This window comes from Panthera uncia (assembly GCF_023721935.1).
Source record: "Panthera uncia isolate 11264 chromosome B3 unlocalized genomic scaffold, Puncia_PCG_1.0 HiC_scaffold_1, whole genome shotgun sequence".
Taxonomy (NCBI): domain Eukaryota; kingdom Metazoa; phylum Chordata; class Mammalia; order Carnivora; family Felidae; genus Panthera; species Panthera uncia.
In genome coordinates, this window is record NW_026057582.1 from 45,883,671 (window position 1) to 45,908,041 (window position 24,371).

General features: G+C 34.5%; 2 protein-coding genes across 2 annotated transcripts in view; one reads left to right on the top strand and one right to left on the bottom strand.

Moving 5' to 3' along the window:
- The window catches only part of ERO1A (endoplasmic reticulum oxidoreductase 1 alpha), a 46,397-nt gene extending 30,688 nt beyond the window's left edge, over positions 1-15,709 (top strand). The window contains exons 9-16 of the mRNA XM_049611572.1: positions 1,735-1,746; positions 3,928-3,954; positions 4,083-4,175; positions 5,017-5,263; positions 5,968-6,037; positions 11,159-11,245; positions 11,332-11,465; positions 12,736-15,709. Of these exons, the coding sequence (XP_049467529.1) occupies positions 1,735-1,746; positions 3,928-3,954; positions 4,083-4,175; positions 5,017-5,263; positions 5,968-6,037; positions 11,159-11,245; positions 11,332-11,465; positions 12,736-12,796 (731 nt within the window). The 3' untranslated portion in view covers positions 12,797-15,709. The remainder of the gene's footprint in view (positions 1-1,734; positions 1,747-3,927; positions 3,955-4,082; positions 4,176-5,016; positions 5,264-5,967; positions 6,038-11,158; positions 11,246-11,331; positions 11,466-12,735) is intronic.
- Positions 15,710-16,644: 935 nt separating this feature from the next.
- GPR137C (G protein-coupled receptor 137C) overlaps positions 16,645-24,371 on the bottom strand; it is a 65,302-nt gene continuing 57,575 nt past the window's right edge. Inside the window, exons 4-7 of the mRNA XM_049611573.1 lie at positions 22,318-22,467; positions 21,004-21,129; positions 20,714-20,832; positions 16,645-19,456 (exon numbers count right to left, since the gene is read on the bottom strand). Coding sequence (XP_049467530.1) covers positions 19,279-19,456; positions 20,714-20,832; positions 21,004-21,129; positions 22,318-22,467 — 573 coding nt within the window. The 3' untranslated portion in view covers positions 16,645-19,278. The remainder of the gene's footprint in view (positions 19,457-20,713; positions 20,833-21,003; positions 21,130-22,317; positions 22,468-24,371) is intronic.

Genomic DNA, 24,371 nt, shown 5'->3' on the forward strand with positions numbered 1-24,371 from the left:
TTATGCTTTGTTTTTCTTACCATCTTTCCACTGTGCAGCATTATTTTACTATTATGTATCTATTGATCCTACCTAGTACTTTGGACATATGGGGAGTATTTATTGGTTTCATCTCTTAGCAGAGAGCCTGACACATAGCAGATGGAGTAGTAGTTTGTTAAATAAATGATTGATGAAAATTGCTGTCCTCATTTAATGGTCTTGTCTACAATCGTGAAGATCATTTGTTCCTTCAGCAAATGATTACCCTCCGTGTACTATGCGCTAGGCACTGTGAAGGTGCAGAGAGGGTATAAAATTGAAACTCAGAAACCTTGCCCAGTCTATAATAGGCAGAATGGTTTGTTGAGTAAACCATTTCAGTGTATGATTTCAGATTTTTTGCTTAGGAAATATATATCCCTGTTCTCTTAACATGTGCTTACTGATGAAATCTTTGATGTGCTTTTAGCAAATGTGTAAGGTTTTCATTTTTAAAATTCATTTGAAAAGCTGCTGATCTCATAGAGTCAATAAACATAAATTTCCTCCTGGAAAGCAATAAGATTGCATCATTCCCTAAATGTTGGCAGACTAGTCTTTCTTAGATTCGAAATGAAAGAACATCTTTAAACAAGGGTTTGGGTTTATATGGAGTCACATATGGTAACTCACTGGAAGCTATTGACTTAATATAAGATGAAATGCAAATTTCTAGGTAAGAGGGGATTCTCACTAGGAATTCACATTATGATCTGATAAATTAATTAACCACCCTCACTTATCTGAAAGATAAGTGGGAATAAGTTAAATGTTCTTCATTAAGGAACTGTTTAGATGATTTATGGTGTATTCATGTAGTAGACTGCAGCTGTTAGAAATGTTGCTGAAAATTTGTATTCATTTGTGTAAGTAGTGACCAATAGCACACTGAGGTATCAAACAGTATGTATATGTATATAGTATATATAATATGTTTTTGTAAAAACATACTTAATATAAAATCTAAATATCTATTTGCAAAGAAAAAGGACATTTACCAAAATGTAAACAGTATTTATATAGGGCGGAGGGAGTTATGAGTGACATTTTTTATTCCATCTGTGTCCTCCTTTTTTTAAAAAAATATATGTATTTGCAATGAGCATATGTTATTTTAATAATCCAACAATGATGGCATTGAACCAGCGTGGGCAAACGAAGACAGGTTTTTAATAGTAATTGAACAGTTGCTTACAAACCGCTGAACTGTGCCTCATTTGAATCATAACACATAGTCTTTAAAAATATTCCTGAATAAGGTAAAGATTCACAATGTCAGTCTGGAGGTTTCAAAGCAAGAACACAAATCTTTAGCAGAAACTGTGTTCCAGATTTAGGATAAATAAACGTGGAAAAAGGCTCTGCCAACCAAATAACCGTTAAGTCCTTAAGATACTTGAGAGTGCTCTCAGATGATAGATTAGATTTTTCTCTCCTGTCAGCCCATATTAAATCTTGTACAAGCTAAAACCACTCCTTATTCAGGCTCTTGGAGATGATGCCCTTGAGGCAAATCAGGCATAATTCCTATTATGCCTAGATACTAGATAGAGTTGCTCTCACAAGTGTCTTACTGTCAGATTTTGCTTAGGCAGGTGAACTGATGGACTAAAACTAACCATTATTCAGAGTCTTATTTTTATGGAAGTATAGCATTTTAAAGTGACATCTGGAAGGAGTTTACAATAATAAACATTTTGCTTTGTTTTTCAGGAAAAAGTGAAGGTAAATATAATTTCTTTATCATATGTTATATATATGTTTGCAGATACATTCAGATGTTTATTTGGCAAACTTTTCTTCCTACTCTGAGACTCATGTCTAAGATTCCGGAGGTGAAAGCACAGATTAAGAGAAAATTGACTGTGCCTGGGATCAGGCAGTAGAGACAACCTGCCTCAGCCTCTCATAATTCACCTGTGCATTTTACCTATTGCACATGGAAGCTAGGCATTCCTCCCGACCCCTATCAGGGAAAACTCCCTCTCCTTTACTCCTCGAGCAGAACTCTAGGATCCGCTGGGCCCGTATCAGAAGCTTCTAATGCCATCATGGGGACCCTGCCCTCATGACCTCAGTTAATCTAATCACCTCCCAAATTCTCCCCCTCCAAATACCATCACATTGGGAGTTAGGGCTTCAACATACGAATTTTAGGGGGGACATATTCATCCATAACAGCCTAAATTTCTGGATCAAAAGTTATAGACATTTTAGGCTTCTCATACGTATCACCAGGTTGCATTTTGTCATTGAAAGGATGTGCTAATTTACATCCCTTCCAATCAATGTGCAGCTAGTTTCACCTGATCCTTTTCAAGTGACAATTGAGTATTGTCATATTTTTATCTTTGCTATTAAAAGTGGTATATCTATAGTTTTAATTTGCATTTTTATTACTAGTGAAATTGAGTAATTTTTATCTGTTATTACCATTTGTAGTTTATCCTTTGTGAATTTTCTACTATTATTTGCCTGCTTTAAATAGGCACTCTAGCATTTTTATTTAGTTTATGAGCTTTTTATGTATTTAAGATATTATCCCTTTGTTATATTTGTAACATACATTCTACCTACTTAGTTGTTTGCCTTTTACTTTTGCTTGTAAGACTTTCTGACAAATAGATGTTTTAAGTTTTTAGATAGTCTAATTTATTGCATACTTGTCATTCCTTCTATTACTTTTATGCTTGTTTAGTTCATTTTTAATATAAATACAAGGAACTTTAGTCAAAAGAACTGTATAGTACAACGTTTGCCATCTGTAGTAAATGCATGCTTAGAATCTTTACCTAGTTATAAAAATTATACCTGTGCCTTTTTATGTTATTTCAAATAAACATTTTCATGTATTGTCATGCTCCATGTTCTTACCATTTTAAATAGTTTTATATTATTCTACCATGTTACCTAGTTATATAGTATTCTGTCGTGTTAATTTAGCCATTATTGTACATTTTGATTATTTCAGGTTTTAAAAGTTACATGTAATCATTGTACAAATTATTGACTCCTTCATCATTTGAGTTATTTCTTTAGAACATAATTCTAAAAGCAGAATTACCACGTCTAAGTATAGGAACAGTGATCTGATTGGGTCATAGAATATAAGCGATATTTGGTATTATAACATTTCCATGTATTGCTTTGATATACTGAATGGCATAAAATGGCATAAGCTGAATACAAATAATACACTACCAATTCTATTTCATAAATTCTATTTACTTTCAAATTTAGAAAAGCATATGAGTTATTAATTTTCATAGCATCACCTGTGTTCTGACCTCACGTAAAACATTTTACCTGGAAAGTTATGAGACCTGGGCTACCTAAGGCAATGCTGACTCCTTTTAAAGACTGGGCAAGAGTGGGTGCCTGGGTGGCTTAACCCTTAGCATCCAACTCTGTTTTTCTTTTCTTTACTTTTTTTTTTTTAAGGTTTATTTATTTTTGAGAGAGAAAGAGAGAGGGAGGCAGAGGAAGGGAGACACAGAATCCAAAGCAGGCTCTAGGCTCCAAGCTTTCTGCACAGAGCCCAACGTGGGGCTTGAATAACCAACTGAGCCACGCAGGCACCCCTAAGCATCCAACTCTTAATCTCACCTCAGGTCTTGAGACCACAGTTGTGAGTTCAAGCCCCATGTTGGGCTCTGCACTCGGCAGGAAGCCTATTTAAAAAAAAAAAAGAAAAGAAAAGAAATAAAATAAAGACTGAGCAAGAGAATGGTATTTAATTGAATCCACACCAAGAACTTCTCTCCTTTCTTTGGAGAAATTGCAAATAAAAATTTGACCTTTTGTTAATTCTTAAATCACTGTTTGGCACAAATTTGCTATTATATGTTGAAAAACTTACATTTTGGCATTTTTACAGCTTTGTGACTTATTTTCTTTCAATTTCAGAGAACACTTTTTACAGCTGGCTAGAAGGTAATTGGAAACTTTTAAGCAAATTTAAATGTTAAAAATGTTTTTCATTTTTAAAGACATATGAAATTAATTTTATAATGGTACAAGTTTCACATATGAAGTTTCTCTTACTAAATTACTATTTTTAGGCCTCTGTGTAGAAAAAAGAGCATTCTACAGACTTATATCTGGCCTACATGCAAGCATTAATGTGCATTTGAGTGCACGATATCTTCTACAAGGTATGTGACATTCAATGCTATTTATTTTACCACATTTATTTTCAGATATTCTTAAAATGTTTTGGTATTTACCTTAATGGGAAAAAGTTGACCCTATTGAATATTAGGCAGTAAAAATTCATTCTTAACTGGTAGTAATCAGGAATGTAGGAACTGTATTATAAGGACATGTTCAGCATGATCAGAGCTCTCTTTACCTTCTTTTAAGAAACTGCTCAAAATTGTACACATCACTTTGGAAATATTCTTTTGTTACGGGAGTTAAAATAGCTCCTAAAAGTACAGTTTGTTATTCATTAGATATTACTGTATTAAAACCCTTTTATTTGTGTGCCAGCTTTAGGCCTGGAGTTTAATGGGTAAAAGCATTTCCCATTTCTCTTTATGTTTTAAAAGTGCTGTTGCAAAACAAGACCACGGTTGATTTTCATCAGCAACCTATTTCTTCTGGAATTTAAAGTAGCTCTGTGTCTCAGGAGCAAAATATAGTAACTATAATTTTAAATAGGGCTTCAAACTTATTAGTAATTTTGGATAGTCATGTTTAAATTGTGTATTTTGGTTTTATAAATATGTTTATATTCAAAAATTTGATTTTTGTGAAACCATATCTCTCAGTACAACAGTGAATTTATTTTTCTTTTAAGGATGGATCCTAGAAGATAAAATATTAATGTAGAACTATTAAAATTTAAATTACAAAAGCACGTTTCATTGTTATATATTTTAAAATACAAAACGAAACTAACTTCTGTAGGCATAAATAACCCAATGTAAGTAAACTGAAAGTTAATTTTAAAATTCAGATTTTAATATTTATTTAATTTTTCTTTGTTCTTAGAAACGTGGTTGGAAAAGAAATGGGGACACAACATTACAGAATTTCAGCAGCGGTTTGATGGAATTTTGACTGAAGGAGAAGGTCCAAGAAGGCTTAAGAATTTGTATTTTCTCTACTTAATAGAATTAAGGGCTTTATCTAAAGTGGTACCATTCTTTGAGCGCCCAGATTTTCAACTCTTCACTGGAAATAAAGTTCAGGATGCAGAAAACAAAATGTTACTTCTGGAAATACTTCATGAAATCAAGTAAATTGCATATTACAACTTGTACAACTTAAAATATTAATAGAAGAGTGACAGGCGGTATCCAAAGTTCAATTCTTGAACATTGAATTTAAAGAAGGGAAAATTATTAAAAAAAAATAATTAGAAGTTAATTTTGCACATAGGTCTTTTAGAATTGCATTTTGTTTTTGTTTTGACTTAGGTACTATAAGCCACAAGTTTTTAAAGAATTATTCTGGTAGTACTTGATACCTACATTATGTTCATATTCGGTTGAACACACTGGGTTTGGGGCCAAACTTCTATTTTATGTAGTTGTTTTAGATTTGTGGATAAGAATTTGTTTTGGGGCAAGAGTGTTGATTTTACTGTATTTTCTTTTCTTTAAAAAAAAAACATTTTTTTTTAACGTTTATTTATTTTTTGAGGGAGAGAAATAGAGTGCAGCTGGGGAGGGGCAGAGAGAGCAGCAGACACAGAATCCAAAGCAGGCTCCAGGCTCTGAGCTGTCGGCACAGAGTCCAATGCGGGGCTTGAACTCACTAACCGTGAGATCATGACCCGAGCTGAAGTCGGAGCTCAACCTACTGAGCCACCCAGGCGCCCTTATATTTTCTACTCTATTTAATTATATTATTCATCACCGACCTGTGAAATGTTATATTAGCGGGACTTTTAATATTTTATAATACCTGAAAATGAATCTTCTCTGTTTTGAAATGCAGGTCATTTCCTTTGCATTTTGATGAGAATTCCTTTTTTGCTGGGGATAAAAAAGAAGCAAACAAACTGAAGGTAATTATTTTATACTTTAACTTAATTTTTAGTTTCAAACTCTTATGCAGGTATGAATATAAGCCCATGTTTTTATAATTAACAATAAATCTTATTATATAAATATGAAATTATATGAAAAGCCAGAGTCATAAACTTTCTTTTCCTCGAAAAAAGGAAGTCCAAATGCAGGTCAGCTTAATATCTAGTTTGTGTTGTGTTCAAAGTTAACGACTGAAATCTGTGTGTCACTGCACACTTTACAGATGGCTTTCACATTGATGGTCTCGTAGCAAATAGAACTTGTAAATTAAGGGAGAGGAATCTAGAGCATGAATGACAATATTAGTCTGTCTTTCTGAAAGTGGTTTTGGTTAAATTACAAAGATCCTCTTTAGGGAGAGAGGGCACAGTGTTTGTCATTTATCTCATTCAGCAGGAATTAAAGGTATTTAGGAAAGCCAGCATGTAGCCATGGGAAGAAAAGACATGATACCCTACAAAATGAGGATTGTCTCTTAATAGGGGTATAAGCTCAGGCAAAGACCATCTTTGTGTATTTTTGCATCAAAATCCTACAAATATAAAATATTACTAGGAAGATTTATTAAACACTCACTATATGCAAAATAGGATTCTTTCATTAAAGGAAGGGACAGCTTCTACCGTCAGCAGACTCCAGTTTATTTGGGGACTCAAGTAAAATTATGTTACTGTTCTTTGTTACAAAACTATAAGTAAGGAAAGGCAGGTGGCCCTCGGGAGCTCTGGGCTTGATCTGATTTTTTTCAGAATATTTATGGCAATATTCCTCTGTTTTGTTATTCTTTGTTTCTTTCTATAGGGAAAGAACCTGATTTTATGCAGTTTGCAAACACAATACTTTTTGCACTCTTTTTTTTTTTTTTTTGCTATGAAATAATAGTTATTTTTGACCTCCCATCTACCTCCTACTGAAAGCATTCTTGCTAGAAATACATACTTCAGTGCTTATATAACTTCCCAGGCAGCTTCCAGGAACTTAAAAGTGAGGGGGAAGATACTGTAAAAAGACTTTTTTCTACTATTTTCACTGTCATCCTTATTTTTAGTATACTTGCTGTTTTATAGGAGCTTGTTTTGCATCAACTCTTTTTATATTGTGCAGATTAGAAATATTTCTCATAATGTTTTAATTTTATCAAAACTCTGAAACACTCAGTTTTTTTTTTTTTTTTTTTTTTCAAGTTTAATGACATCTTTGACTATCCATCAAGGTTCGTCTCAGGATCCATATAAATGCAGCCTCCCAGAGTTCTATCTCCGGCTTGGAGATGTCCAGTGTGGATCAGCCCTTGTGACTGTGGGACAGGTTGAGCCAAAGGAGCCCTGGCCTTTTGGTTTCAGGACGATATGGACATGCTAAGCCCTAGGGCCTTGGCAGTGGGGTCCGCCCAAGACCTGTTTGGAGGATGGGCCAGATGTAGGGGTGGGGAGCTTGCCTCCTTGCTGGGCCTGGGGAAATGAAGAAACACATCTCCATGCCACATTGGTCTCGCTCCCATTGTGGAAATATTGAACGTACTTTGGTCATGGCTGTAGCCATTCCCTCTCCCTGACTATGTGTCTGACTCTGCCTTCATTGACACTTAGGAGTCATGGAGCTGGCATCCACTCAGTGGGCTCCTAAGGATGGGGGAACACTCATCTTTGATGTCCTATGGAGTTTAATAGGATTTTTTCAGAATTCAGATTTCTGAATTCTTTTATAATAAAGAAGTAAAAAAACAAGAAAATTTGTTAATATCAGAGAGTTTACTTTCTTAAAGTAGTTTATGGTGAACACAATGGATTTGAACAGTCACATTAAGTTTTATTTTTTATAATTAATATAGGGTGTTATATTAGTTTCGGGTATGTATAAATTCATTTTAAAATCTCATCTTGGGCGCCTGGGTGATTCAATCGGTTAAACATCTGAGTTCGGCTCAGGTCATGATCTCATGGTTTGTGAGTTCAAGTCCCACATCAGGTGAGCTCAAGCCCCGCTTGGGGTGAGCCATGCTTCTCTGTCTCTCTCTCTCTCTGCCCTTCATGGGATTCTCTCTCTCACTCTCTCTTTCTCTCCCTCCCTCCCTCTCTCTGCCCCTTGCTCACTTGTGCCCCTTCTCTCTCAAAAAAAATCTCATCTGCTTTATACTCTGTCAATGTATGGTTAGACATAGAAGACTGCATGAAAGAATTGTTTAGTGTTCAACTCAAAATAGAGTAGGATCTCACTTGAAGGCTTTTAAAACATTTAAGGATTGGGTGAGAATTGTGTTTTGGTCAGTTGGTTTCACTGAATATAAATTACGGTATGTAACCACAGCATGTTTGTTCATTCTACCCACTGACTATAATTTTAAGTACTGACCTAAAAGCTGTATACATAAACAAGGAGAATCTATAAGTGATTTAGGTTCTGGTTGTTTTAAGGATCATAAATTCTCCTAATCCGAGATAACTTTGGAATATATTTAGGTTATTGGACATTGATATTTGTGAAGTCACAGATATTTTCTCCTGGTCTGATGTAGTAAATTTCTAGCTTATTAATTTGGTTCTGGCATATTAAATTCACATAAGCAATTGTGCTTTGCTTTAATTTTGCAATGTTATTTTGGCTATTGTAAGCAATCATGCTTACTCTCTGTGTATGCCATACAAAGATTTACTCAAGAGCTGCCATATTCAAGTATTTGAATTAACAAACATAGATCCAGATCCAGATAAATCCAGAATTTAGGTGTCTACAAAAGCAAGCACAGTCTTTTAGAACAGAGGCTTCCAACCTTTCCAACTATGTGAGTCCCTAAAGTCAAAAACTTTAAGCTCTCCCTATAAGACTAGTATTTTTTGTGTCTATAGATTATGACAATATAATTACCAAAAGGCTAAAATACATTTGGTAACACTTTTTAGGTAAAAGTTGTGTTTTATTGATCATAGTATTTATATTCATTTGGAAATTTATAGTGCATACATGAGAGCTATTCTGTATGTAGGCAATGCTTGTCTACATATGGATTTTGTAGGCCCTTGTAATTATTGAACCCTTCAGAGGTCAGCACTTCATAGGATGGGGACATCTGCTTTAGAGCAATTTTACTATGCTGTTATTGTTAAAAGTGTGGTTAAAAAAAATTTTTTTTTAATGTTTTTATTTATTTTTGAGAGAGAGAAAGAGACAGAGTGCAAGCTAGGGAGGGGCAGAGAGAGAGGGAGACACAAAATCCGAAGCAGGCTCCAGGCTCTGAGCTGTGAGCACAGAGCCTGACGTGGGGCTCAAACCCACAAACCGTGTGATCATGACCTCAGCTGAAGTCGGACGCTTAACCGACTGAGCCACCCAGGCGCCCGAAGTGTGATTTTTCTTTAATTCAAGGTTAAAACACAAGTTTAAAGGAAATCTTAAATCACCAAAATTTACTTAGAGTAATATTACTGGGTAAATATTTTTAAAAAGTAGGTTTAAAATTCAGATTACCTCTTACTGAACTCAGTGCAAAAGGTACAGAAACAGATGTAGAATATTGTTAACAAATGGTAATATTATTGACTTGGGCTTTATACTAAATTAATACAAAATTTATATTAATAAAGATACAAGATCTGGGATCCTAGAAAAAAATCTTTTGTACATTACACCTACTTCAAAGTCTCAAGCTGAATAAAGCATCTAGGGAAGAAGTATCCTCAGGATGAATTGTGAATACACTTTGAAAGTGGGTTCCAGTCTTTGCTGATTTATTCCCATTTTAAAGTCATTGGTCCTGTTCTCTTCTGGTTTTGCCCAGTATGTGGTTTGTCACATTTAAAAATAGAGAAGTGCTACACACTCCTCAAATTGTGGGCTGATTGGTACAATGGATATTCAGTCAGAAATGTATGTCAAATTTCCTGCTTAAAGCTTGGGATTCCAGTACAAGTCCAGGACAGAGGAGTCACTTGGCAAACTAATAATTTCCATTGGAGTAAAAGTAGGATGTGTTCTTGGTTTCCTGTCTTTTTTTACTTATTCCTTAAGGACATATACTACTTTTGGATGATCTGGATTAATTTTGTCCTATTATAAACAATGTAATACCATAGTGTTATAGAATATATACCTACATATTAAAAGTATAAAACCAAAAAGGGAACAATAAACATCAAATTCAGAATAATTATAGAGAGTAGGATACAGGACTTTGGAGGCATACATAGAGGTTTCTGTGGTAATTGTGATAGTTTCTTTTAAAGATTGGTGACATATACCTCGATGTTCACTATATTCTGTATATTTCTGTATGATAATATTAATTATAAATATATTTAAAAATAAAAATATGGTAAAATATTATTAACAATAAAATATCTGATTGTTTTACCTAATTAATACCGGAAAGCAAAGCTTTAACTTTTATGAAGCCAGATTTTGAAATTTCTCCCTCCCTCTCTCTCTCTCTCTTTTTTTTTTTTTTTTAAGTTTATTTATTTATTTATTTTTGAGAGAGAGCAAGAGATAGAAAGGGAGAGAGCTTGAGCGAGGGAAGGGCAGAGAGAGAGGGAAAAAGAGAGAATCCCAGGCAGGGGCTAGAACTCACAAACTGCCAGATCATGATCTGAGCCAAAACCAACAAGAGTCGGATATTAACCAAGTGAACCACCCAGGTGCCCCTTTTTTTTCTTTCTTGGTAAATGATGCCATTCTACCCCTGTCCCCCTTCTTCTGATATTTACATATAGTTAATAATCACATAAAGCAAAACATCTCAACTCAGTTACCTTTTTGTATATTTGCAGATAGTTTAGTTTCTGAGTCAGGCAGGCCAGGGGTCTTTGTTTGCTGTTTCCTACACATGGGAGTTTAGGCAACCTAACCTCTCTGAACCTTGTTTTTTTAATTCACGTAGATTATAATAACGTTTACTTTTGGATTTGCGGGGAAGTTAAAATGAAATTGTGTATGTAGATTCTGGTACGCAGGGGTACTCAATGAATGTGGATTTTAATTCTCTTCCCCTTTTTCAATCCCCTTTAGTCCCCTGCACAGTGCTGGACACATAGAAGGCACTCAGAAAACACTTAGTGTTTGATTATATGCTAAATATAAATAAAATCTCGTTAAATTGTTTTCAGGAGGACTTTCGACTGCATTTTAGAAATATTTCAAGAATCATGGATTGTGTTGGTTGTTTTAAGTGTCGACTGTGGGGAAAGCTTCAGGTAAGTAAATCTAGCTCAATCTTATTTTTCATTTATTCTCTACCCAAAGAATTTTCTGACTTTTTTTTTTCTTATTTCTATTATAGATACAGGGTTTGGGGACTGCTCTGAAGATTTTGTTTTCTGAGAAACTGATAGCAAATATGCCAGAAAGTGGGCCCAGCTATGAATTCCATCTAACCCGACAAGAAATAGTATCATTATTTAATGCATTTGGAAGGTTAGTTTGAATGTACTTAAATTGTTTCTGTTAGCCAAGTAAATCTAGTGCAACACATACACTCTCAGATAAAACGGGTAAGGAATATCCTTTTTAGTGAAATTTTTTCACTACAGAATTCTGTGATCTTATGAAATGTAGGCACACACAATCATTAGATGATATTCTTTACTTTCGTCTATTGATTTTTATAATTATGATTAATTTATTGATTAGAATTCAGTATTCACATAAAATTTTACTGAATTTGTGTATATTTTTCTAATTATGTAAAAGTTTTTGTGCTGCCCACATATTTTTTTGAAGGTCCTGGAAAAAATCATGTTGTTCAAAATAGGTATATTTTGTGGATATATATACCACAATATACCATATTGTGGATTCACCATTATGTGAAAAGGTTAATAATTCTTTAAAAATAATTTTTATAAAATGATTGGAAGATAAACTTGAAATAAGGAACTTACATTATACTTTATACATTATAATGTATACATTATACATCTATACTTTATGTATAGATGCATTTCCTGCTGACTACTGTTTGTAGAGAATGCAGAGATTTATACAAACAACATTTTCTAAGGATGACATTTCTTCACTTTAAAAAAATATGATTTAATATTTTGGGTTTGAAATAATTGACCTTCAAAATTATTCTCTAGTACACAGAAACTTAACGTTTTAGTTCATTGAGAATTATGGTACTTTTTTCATGGTGGAGAGCAGAATAAAATACACTTCAAAATAATAATCAAACTTTCATAAAAAGTAGTAAAAACAATTTGGTCACATATTTACTATTGTCACTCTTTGTAGTCCAAAAGCTTTGATTCTTTGTGTATTTACTAAATATGGAATATTGATGAGTTTCACTATTCATATACTTAGGCATATTTAAACTACATATTTTAATGCTTATGTAATTTATACTTATGTACTTTAAATGCTAAGCATGTGACTATACTTATGAATACTTTAAATATCTAAGTATTTTAGTGTTTATGTACTTTATAATTCTGTATTTTAAACCTTTAATACTAAGTTTTCAATACTTAAAAATAACTAATTTCAGGGCAATATTATCTTAGTTCTACCACATCAAATTAAGAACTCAAGTACGTCAAAATTGACTACGTGGTTTATACATCTTTAAATTTACTGAAATAAATTACTTGAAAATTTTTCTGTGCTCTAAAAAATGCAGAGTTGAATAACAGAAAAGATATCTATGATCGTTTCTGAGTGAAATTTTTTTGTTTGTTTACAGAATTTCCACAAGTGTGAAAGAATTAGAAAACTTCAGGAATTTGTTACAAAATATTCATTAAAGAAAACAGAAAACAAGTTGAAATGTGCCTGTTTCTGGACTATGAAGGCCAAAGAGTGGAATTTCATTCAGAGGCATATGAGCAATGACATTCTTAAGCCAAACATTTTATATAAAGCTGCTTTTGTAAAAGGAGAATTATATTGTTTTAAGTAGACAATTTTTTTTAATTGTGTTAAGTCTGTGTACAATATTATTGTGAGTAAAAGTAATACTTTGTTGATGTGGTAAAAATTTTAAAGTTTAACATTGAATAAAATGAGGATTATCAAATTCATATATGTTAAAACTAAGTAAATGTTGTAAGTCTCTCAAGAATTTTGTGTTAAGGAGATGTAATATAAATAAAGCTATGGTCGGTGTGTTGACCGCTTTATAGGAAAATGCTGAGGAGGCTCATGAATAATCCATAATTAACAGCCTAAAATTTTTCAGTACATTGAGGGTTACCAGCTTTAGTGAAAAAAAAAAAAAAATACAGAATGCCCAGTTAAATTTGACTTTCAGGTAAAAAATGAATAATGTTTTAAGGTAAGCTTGCTTTAGGCAATATTTGAGACATACTTACACCAAAAATTATTTCCTGTTTAAAATTCAGATTTAACTGGGAATCCTGTGTTTTATCTGGCAACCCAAAAAGTACATTGGTATGAAGTAAATCTGTTTTAGAATTATATTGCTATTTTGATTGGCTCGTTTTGGTGTCTAGAAAGGTATAATACCAACTCAAAGACTTAAGGGATTTCTAAACATTGTGAAAAGTTGAATAGATTTATATATTTATTCTCCTAATACTTTACCTAGTGCTGAATAAAATTTGGGGGAAACTCTTTATTTTTATATGATTTCAAATTTACAGAAAAGTTTCCAGGATAGTACAAAGAACTCTTTTACCCAGATTCACGAATCGTTCACACTTGCTTCATGTTTCATGCTCTCTCTGTATATATACAGACATATACTGTTTTTTCCTAAATCATTTGCAAGTCCGTTTCAGGCATCATGCCCTTTGAGCCTTATAAATACTTCAGTGTGTAATACTGAATAATTTTTTTAAATGATTTTTTCAGGAAAAAATAAAAGTGGAACTATCATACGGTAAGCCTTAGAATAAGGAATCATTTTGAGTTCCACTGTAAAGTTCTTTTTGAGTTTGTTGCCCTTTTAATGCCTGATATGTATAGTCATAGGGCATATAATTTTTTTTGTACGTGAGGTTCATTTCCTTTTTCTCCCTAAAACTTAACCAATTTCGGGAGCTTTTCATTAGTGGCAGTCCTTCAATGATAAAAATATTTGAAGAAGTATAAGAATTTTGATCACATGGTAATTGTGAATGAAAAAAACTATACCTCAAAAGGATGTGCCCTCTATGCGTTTTAGCAGGTGTATCATGTTGAGATGTCACATTATTAATAAAGCAGGATTTATTTATATAATGGTTTAGAAATATCATTTTATACTGCTGTATACTTTTTCTTTTCTGTGCCCTTTCTAAAGCCTGGCGTAGTGCCAAGCACGTAGTAAGCACATAGTGGGTGCCCAATACATATTTGTTGAATGAATGTATGAATTTGTATTCAGTATATTTTAAATGAATAATCACAGGGCTAAGTTTAACAATATGTCATATTTTCTTCCCACCCCTCATTTGAATAAGGCAGGAAAAGAAAGACATTTACTAATTAAGTCAATATTCTTGGAGACTCAAAGGAGTATGGAGTAAGTGCCATGTGTAAAAGTTTAAAGGACATTTGTAGTATCTGAACATGTGGAAGATGGGTTTAAATGGTAATTTTGTCTGTATGCTGCTCAAACTTTCATGTCCTGCCCCTGCCCTCTTTTAAAGTCAGTTGTTTTGAAAGAGTATTCCCATCATCGCTTTGTCACCTCCCACTTGCTCCATAACCAAAATCTTGCTTTTGGCTCTGTTGTTCCTAACAATTGCTTCTTTTGAAGTCAAAAATTCAAATTATAAATTCACAGTTCAGTTCACAAGCCATTTGACTTTTGTTTTCCTGCATTTGACACTGTTGGCAGTCCCAGGGTTCCTTTTCTCCCCAGGGTTTCTTATATTTCACTCCTGGATACTTCCGTTTGTAGCTTCTTTTGATTAATGCCTTAAATGTTATTCCTCTGACTTTCATTCCTGCCCTTAATCACCACCACTTTTCACTCTTGAGTAATTCTGATTCAATGATTTCTAAATCCTGATTATTAGTCCACACCTGTCAATCCATCTGTTTACTACATGTCTTTACTGTTGTTCCACAGATGCGTGTATATCTTAATCACTCTCCTCCCAAATCGATTCTTATGCCCGTGTTCCTTACTCTGGCTAATTTCAGAACCATCATCATCTTAATTCTCTAGGCTCACTCCTCTCCATCTTCCCCTGTCCAGTCGGTGTCTAAGCGCTGTGGAGTTTATCTCCATTTCTCTGTCTTTTCCTTTTGTTTGCTCTAACCTAGAGCACTACACTAACCTGTCTCCTTATTCTCAGCCTGTCTCCCCTCGTGTGCCCCACGATGCTGCCACAGCAGGCTTTCTAGAAGCACTCTAACAAGGTCCTCTGATGTGTCTCCAGTGCCACCCCAGCCCCCATGCTCTGATAAAACACTTAATTCTTCAAATGTGCCAGGATCAGGCCTCCACACCTTGATGCGTGCTGTTCTTTTTGCATCAGGTGCTCTAGCCATCCTTCCCCACCTGGGAAATTCCCGTGTCTCCCTGGAGGCCAGCAGAGAGCCCGTCTCTGTGAAATCTTCCTTATTTCACCCAAGGAGGATCGTCTAATTTCCTCTTAAATGTCACCACTGTAATTACAACCTACCTCTACTGTGTCACTTGTACTGTATTTTTTTTAAGCCTCCTTTACTAGAATGTGAGCTCCTTAAGGGCAGGAAAAGGAACTTTATCCATTTTTGCATCTCCATAGCATAGTTTTTGGCATATGAACCCTTAATAAGTGTTTGTTGAATAAATTGCTTTTAAAATGACTTTATTGCATTAGAGGTCATACCTTCACTCCAAATATTCTTTACAACAAGAGTTAATAGATTCCCAAGGATTTGTGGACTTCAGGGGGGGTGGCCAGTAAATCTCCTGAAATTGCATTCAAAATTTGGTGTGGTTTTGGCAAATTATAAAGGGATTCTATTATGGAAAAAATAGTAAGAACTCTTCTTTTAGGGGGAAAAGGCAACATCACTGAAGAATTTCTCAAGTAATCAATGACTAGCTGCCCAAGATTACAGGCTAGATAAATTTATTCCTGTTTAAAATTCAAAGAGAAAGAGGTGTTGGAAGTCATGTCATACAAAAAAAATTTTTTAAGCATTGTACTTTTTTAAAAATTAGTTTTGTTGATGTTTATTTTTGAGAAAGACAACGTGAGTGGGGTAGGGGCAGAAAGAGAGGGAGACAGAATCTGAAGCAGGCTCCAGGCTCGGAGCTGTCAGCACAGAACCCCACACAGGGCTCCAACTCACAAACTGTGAGATCATGACCTGAGCTGAAGTTGGATGCTTAACCGACCGAGCCACCTAGGCGCCCCTTACAAAGATTTTTCTTAAATATTTGAATAAACATACTATCACAATCATATTGCTATTTTTAAATAAAGTGTGTGCCAGTTCATGTCAAATTAGTGTACAATATTAAGAGACACGATGTCCAGATATAAATATAAGCTCACGAAAAGCAAACTTCATCTGTAATTCCTGATATTTTTCTCTTTTCTTTGGTAGCACCAGGGTTCTTATGCTTGTATGACAGAAGTCAGTGTCGTCAGTTGAGACATTTAAGAAAACCAGACCTCCAAATAAAAGCACAAACACTTTTATTTTTAACAGTAGTGTTTTGTTACAATTTAGTGAAACAAATAAATACATTCATTGGCCACAGCTATACTTTCACAACCAGTTTGAGACTGATTGTATAGCTGAGAAACACTGTTAAACAATAAAAAAGGCAGCTATGCATAAAAAAGCCACTTTAGCTATAAATTACATCTTTCATAAAACTACAACCAGCTACACTGAGTGGTAAGAGTTTCAAAATTAATGACCACCCAAATGAAACAATAAAAACAAGTACTGCTAATCACTGTAGAATTACACACTTAAGCAATGAAATTCACTGTTCTAATTAATGAACCAAAAAGGAAGGTTTGAAATTGTCATCATGTGCTTCAGTGCAGGATGAGCAGGGAATCGGTAGCCCTTTGATTTCATAAACAGCTCCTTCTTTTGAGACCAAACTTAAAGTGCTCCTAGTGCTTTGGAATTTTTAAGCAAAAATTGGGCCAGAAGCTTATCTTTCTTTGTCTTTGGTGATGTATTGTGGGAGATGTGTACGAGGGGACAAATGCAAGAATTCAGGTACCCTAAGTCAGTGATAAGAATAAATCTACAAATCTGAAATTTGGAAGAATCAACTAATGCCACTGAAAGAACCAAGATATTTTATCTGGATTTTTTTTTTAAAGTAATCTTTGCTTATCTGGTCAAATAGGAACACTATGTAGGGAGGCCTTAGAAAAAAATTTATCTTATTTACTTGGAACCTCAAGGATTAAAAGAGATAACACATCTTTTCAGATAGTTCTAGGTAATTAGATACTCAACATTATTAGGAAAATAAATAGTTGGCATTCTGAATAGAAATCTAAGAACTGAAGTTGTCATCAAAATATACCCGGTTAAGTGTATGTTATGTTGTCATGTAAATACCAAGGTTAACTTCTGTACTATAAATTTTTAAGTAATTTGGTTACAATCAGAGAATTTAAAACAGACCCAAGGTAACATTTGTCACTATAGGCTTATGCTTCTGATTGAGTTCAAAGTCATTTTGTATGATAAAAAGAAGAAATTTCTTTGGCTGTATACCAGCCTCCCAAAAGATCAAAAGCATTAAAAATTTCATTTATTCCTGTTATACTCTTATGAAATCACCGAATAAGCAATTATTAAAACCCTGAAAGGTATTTTAAATGATAGTAGAAATAAAACATAACTTTCTAGTCAAAAGACAGAACAGGACAGTTGTATTAGTTGCAGTTCTGAAGAAATAGATCAGCAGACAACTGTATGTAGCCAGTTATCTTTAAGCACAATTGTGACAACTTCCCAATGTTGCCCGTTCCCTTGGCATCTTGAGGTATTCAGCATCTACTTCTTTCCATATAGATACTGGTAGAAAGTGCATTTTAAAATCCTTTATTACCTTAGCCTACCATATATATATATATTTTTAGATTTGGGATAGGACATTCAAGACAGTTTTAATATAATTCTAGAAGTATTCCAATATTGTTAAACACTGGTTTTGTACTTACCTAGTTAGTACATCAGTTTTCTTATTTAGTCTAGTGCTGGAATTAATTTGAATTAAATTTAATCTGGCTTTGCCCATATACAAGATATAAAAATGGGAAAACTAAAGGAGGAATTATATGTCTTACAAAGTATTGCACTTGAGTTTACTGCAATAATGTATCATGACTTAATTTACCTGAGGACAATCCTGATTCAATAGGTACAATCAGCTGTATCTTGTTCAGCCAAATCAGATGCTTTTGAAAATGTATTCATGTTTTAACTTAGAATTGTACATTTTATGAATAATTCTTAAATGCATCTGTAAATGTGTTTAGTCCCAAGAAGTTTCTACCCAAATCTCCCTATGCAAAAATCACTATTGCTTTCTTGAAGAGCCATGCTTAAACTACTATAATATATCTTAATCATACAAAATGATCACTTGACCAATTCTACTCAAAGTAGCCACATCATTTTCACCGGTATACTTTCTTCTTGAAGAAATGACTGTGGCTTTCCAAAGAACACTGCTGGTCATCATTGTAAAGGATTACTCTGTCGTTTAAAAAAAATGATGGAATAATTTTGGTTGGTATTTTACAATCATGCTTAAAAGAACTATCTTCAGTGATCACATATTTTTAAGTAGATTTTTAAAAAGAATGGTACGTTGTTATACCTTAATCCTGCACACTGTTCACACTGTAAAATTTTTATTGGGTAAGAATTCCACATAGAATATACCACTGAATATACAGGCTTTGATTTTCATAGGGAAATTGCCTCCTAATTATGTGTACAATATAATATCCTAGTGTGAACCCTAGAGTGTGACTTTGGGGACTGCAGTGTACTCTTTCAGAACAAAGATAAAAGTGCAAATATGCAAATATGCATTTGATGTTCCAAAGTCAGGATGTTTGCAGCCATCAAGTGCCTTAAGATCTAATCCTTCTTTTCTCCTACTCCAAACTTCCCATTTTACTTCATTTTGCTATGAAGAAGTCAAAAGTAACAGGTGTGTTCTCTGCTGAACCACATTTCCAGGCTGTGTTTTCAGGTGCAACAGATAATGGAATGTTTATGTAGATGGCATTTAAACACATCGAATATACACGTTCATGAGAAACAATGGAAGAATCACGGCTCGGTAATGCTGTCAGTTTTGTGGTGTTACATACAAGCTATGGTGATTGCTCATATCTAAATTGCTACAAGTAAAGAGCAAAGGAGCAGTGTCTGTCATAGGTCCATTCAGGTGGGGAGAGACTGTATAGCTGTTGCTGCCACACCCAGTCATGGTGCCATACCAGCCCAAACCTTGCGAATTTGATAAACTGCAACAAGAAAAGGCAAAAAAGTGATAGGAGTGTGATCAGGATGTAAGTCACATTGGCATTTTTAGTGTTCAATGAATTTCATAATACAGTATTCAAATATTGAGTATATTCTTTGCCAAGTAATATGATGGCTTTCTACAAAATGTAATGACTTTTATCTAATATCCTTGATTTTATATCACATATTACAAAAGAATAAATACGTCAGAATTAGAACTTGATTATCAGATGATAATATAGTGCTGTTTATTATGGACTAGGCTCTTGTAAGACATGTTTCTGTGTATATACATGAAGTAATGTATACACACACATACCTTATTTAATTTTTACAACAATCCTATTAGATAAATTCTGTTATCCCCATTTTATAGGTGAAAAACAGGCTGAAAAAAAACAGGTTAAGTAAATTGTCCAGATGAAATGAGAATTACAGAAAATGTTATATCAAGCTCAAAGTATTATGGAGGTATGTTTTTAGCTTTTCACTTTGCCCTGATACACAGCTAATAGTATGGAGTTGCAGTGATTTTAGAGTAAGAAGGACACAAGAAGATTTCCTATAGCATCTAAGATTCCCAAAAGGTTAATCTAGGGTTTTCCTGTGGGCTTTGAATAGCACTACAGATAAGGAAACATATACATCACTCTAATTGTATTCCTTCCCTACTTACTAACTTCTGCCAGCTTTGAAGCAACATGGGATCCTGAAATAAGATGGTACCATTTTACTCCCAAAGGCATTTCTCAAATAAAGGTAACATTAGAGTCAGATGATAGTTTTTTATAGTATAGGTTCCACTATAAGTGTAGCATCTACTGCTCTAAGGTCTGGTTTAAATTATCTTATTTATTGACGTATATCACCAAATCACTTTTTACATATTTGGGTCAAAGCTTAGGTTTGTTCTTGGGGCGCCTCGATGGCTCACTTGGTTAAGCCTCCGACTTCAGCTCAGGTTATGATCTCACAGTTCAGGCTCAGGTCATGATCTCACAGTTCCTGAGTTTGAGCCCCACGTCGGGTTCTGTGCTGACAGCTCAGAGCCTGGAGCCTGCTTTGGATTCTGGGTCTCCGTCTCTCACTCTCTGCCCCTCCCCTACTCATGCTCTCTCTCTCTCTCTCAAAAATCAATAAACATTAAAAAATGTTTAAAAAGCTTAGGTTTGTTCCTTTTCAATGTATTCAGTACTAGCCCCAAAGCTTCAGTTTGTTCCTTTTCGATGTATTCAGTGCTTGTCCTGAACACCTACCTTCCTTCTCTAGAACCTCCCAGTCTTGGCAGGTCATCATCACTATCATATCGTCTTGGGTTGTCGAAAAAGTAAGCTCTGGAACTGTAATTGTGACTATTTATCATGCCAGCAGGTGCCTGTGAACAAAATATTAACATATGAAGATTTACTTTCCAACTAAGAAAGAAGGATGAGATCTAGAATGCTTTTTAGTCTTAAACTTTGACAAAAATAGAAAATCAATATAAATGTTCCACTGTTTTTAAAGATAAGGGCAACAGGCATTGGGGAATCTTATGATGTCATACCAAATTCTGGTTTAGTCTCTGCGCCCGGAAAAAGAGTACCACAGACCATGCTGGGACATGTTCCCACAGAAAGAGGACCATTCCAAATACTACATACTCTTCTCCACTCACATCTTCTAGATGAGCCTGTAAACAGAGTGTGACAGAGCAATGTTTAAGTCTGTCTGATGTGTAAGCAGTCACCCTCCACAATTAACTTGCGTCAGGTAGGGTAATTGAAAACACATCAACCACAGGCACATAAATCTCCAATTTTCCATATTTTGTGGTTTCATATCCTTTAAAGGATGTAAAAATGTGCTTTGATGTTAAGTAGAATAAAAAGCTATTTTTCAATTCATCAATTTATGAAAATATTTTTAACATATGGATAAAATGGAGTGATCTCGTTTTTTGGCCCCAAAGTCTGAAGAGAGTTATAAAAGAGACTACTCATTCTAACTACTCCATGGGCAACATAATAGCACTTACTGAGTTACACCTGTAGAGAAATGTCACATATCAAATTGTTCAGCTCCACTGCTATTTAAAAATATGTCTTTGGGCCTAAACTTCGTATTGTGTTTGCTTATCCTACTAGATGTTGGGAGAGAGAAATGGCAAAAGGAGTGAAGAGATTCTGCCATCTGGAACCACATATGAAAATTCCTTTTCTTTAGAATGGTAACTGAAATTCTTATAAAATGGTATTCCAGAATGTCTTCAATTCACTACAAAGTTAAGTTAATGTAAACATATGACAGGTAGCTATGTCAAACTACACTTTTAGGTAGGGGATGGAGAGTGCTGGGAGGTTAAATATAGAGTACTGGGAATTATTGGAGCAAATACCTGGACACCCAAGGAACTATGAATGCTCTCCCATTAAAATGACTGATGATACTAGATTTTCAAAAAAGTCATTATTTAAACAAACTGAACCACATATTTAGATTATATGTAGGTCTTGGGTTTGAGAGAATAACTTTTATCCTAACAAGTTAAAGATATATTCACTAGCTAATGACAGACAATCCATTTATCTAGAGGTAAACACTGTCCTTGAAAAAAATTAGCAAGATAGGTTTATGAACAGTAGGTTTATGTCACTAGTAGTATTATTTGCAAAAAGAAAAGAAAATATTCTCACTAATGATTTTAAGTGACACGTGTAAATGAGGATTTTTATACATAAAGCTTTAAGTCTGATTACTGTTAGTAGCTAGAGATTCCATAAAAGTGTTTGTTTGTAAGTCAAACACTTAAAATGTTCTCTTAGTTAAGGCTAACTTCCTTATTAAATTATTAGATTAGCAATACATGGTAGCTACTTACCTTATCTGAAAGATTATCCCAGCCATAGTTAAATGGACTTTCTAATGTATCCTGAGATATGGTGATCACCACCAAATTGTAACATGCTCTTGAAGAGTAGAGGAGAATGACTACAGAGCCTACAACAACAGTCTGGCACAGAGACATACCCTAAAAGAAATAAAACTCATCATCATGACATTGCACATTTGTCATGACAGGCTGTTCATACACACACAACATGGTCACCTCTTGCAATGCACTCTTAGAAAACACTGAGTGAGCACCTGTTGAAACAAACTCTTGATTATCCTGCTTTATGATTCCTATTCTCAGAACCACTTGGGTTTAAATTACCCTATTAATACAGATAAATTATTTGCCAACTTGCCCAATGGTAGCTGGAGGAAGATTTTGTCCTGCCAAGGTTACCCTACTCCCCTAAGTAATATGAAGAAATAAGTTGGCAAAATTGATATTAATCAGAGAGGTAGTTTAGTACTAATGAGAAAAGTATGGGAAATAGAAGCATTATTCCATTTCATACACTTGGTTTCCAATGAGATACAAAATTAGAATAGAAATACAGCTCTTATGTTATTTGCTTCATTCTATTAGAGAGCTGATGTTAGTTAATCCCTATTGATGTCATTATGTTGACGACAAAATGATGTAGGCACTCAAATGCACTTTTGAATCAATAACATTTTAATATCGAGGCTTCCATTGTTTCCCCAAATAGAAAACTCTTATAATTTAGTACTCACTCACAATTTAGTACTCACACCCAATGGAGTTGCAGGGATTCTTAACATGGGGTCTGTATTTCAATACAATTGGTTTCCTTTGTAATCCTATTTATCTTATGCATTAAAAACATTATTCTGATGTTTTGTCCCCCTCATGAGAGACTCTTAAATATGGAGAACAAACAGAGGGTTATTGCAGGGGTTGTGGGAGGGGAGATGGGTTAATTGGGTAAGGGACAGTAAGGAATCTACTCCTGAAATCATTGTTGCACTATATGCTAACTAATTTGGATGTAAATTTAAAAAAATAAAATTAAAAAAAATATATTCATGCCGAAAAAAAACCCCAAAAAACCAAAACATTATTCTGAGAAGTGACACAACTGCCAAAAAGATCCACTGCATTGTAGCTGTCCCATTAGGTTTCTGTGTAGAGATAACAAGCATCTGACTAGTATATCATGCCCCTAAATTTACGTATTGAAATAGTTGTTAATTACTTTCCTTTTATTTCCTCTTTATATTAAGGGCACTTACATTGAGTTTTTGGTTATGTGTGTAGGTAGATTAAAATAATCTATTAATTTCAGGATAGAAAAAAATTATTAAAAGTACTTATTAGAGGAGCACCTGGGTGGCTCACTCGGTTGAGCGTCCGACTTCGGCTCAGGTCATGATCTCACGGTCTGTGAGTTCGAGCCCCGCGTGGGGCTCTGTGCTGACAGCTCAGAGCCTGGAGCCTGTTTCAGATTCTGTGTCTCCCTCTCTCTCTGCCCCTCCCCCGTTCATGCTCTGTCTCTCTGTCTCAAAAATAAATAAACGTTAAAGAAAAAAAAAAGTACTTATTAGAGGGGTGCCTGGGTGGCTTAGTCCGTTGAGCATCCAACTCTTGATTTTGGCTGAGGTCACAATCTCAGTTCATGGGTTTGAGCCCTGCATCAGGCTCCGCACTGACAGCAAGGAGCCTGCTTGGGATTCTCTCTCTCCCCTCTCTCTCTGCCCCTCTCCCATGTACATGTGTGCCCTCTCTCTCTCTCTCTCAAAAATAAATAAATAAACTAAAAAAAAAAACCTTATTAGAAGCGTGCACTGGGTTTGGTAGGATTAAGAACCATTATTATAACTGACTTCTTTATAAGAACAACACATTTTAGAGGTATATAAGAAGAAGGAGAACTAAAAGATAAAAGATACCTTGAAAGATGTTGAGAGTACCCTCTTATTTTTTAAATTTTTTATTTATTTTTGAGAGATAGAGCACACACAAACAAGCAGGTGAGCGGCAGAGAGAGAGGGAGACACAGAATCCAAAGCAGGCTCCAGGCT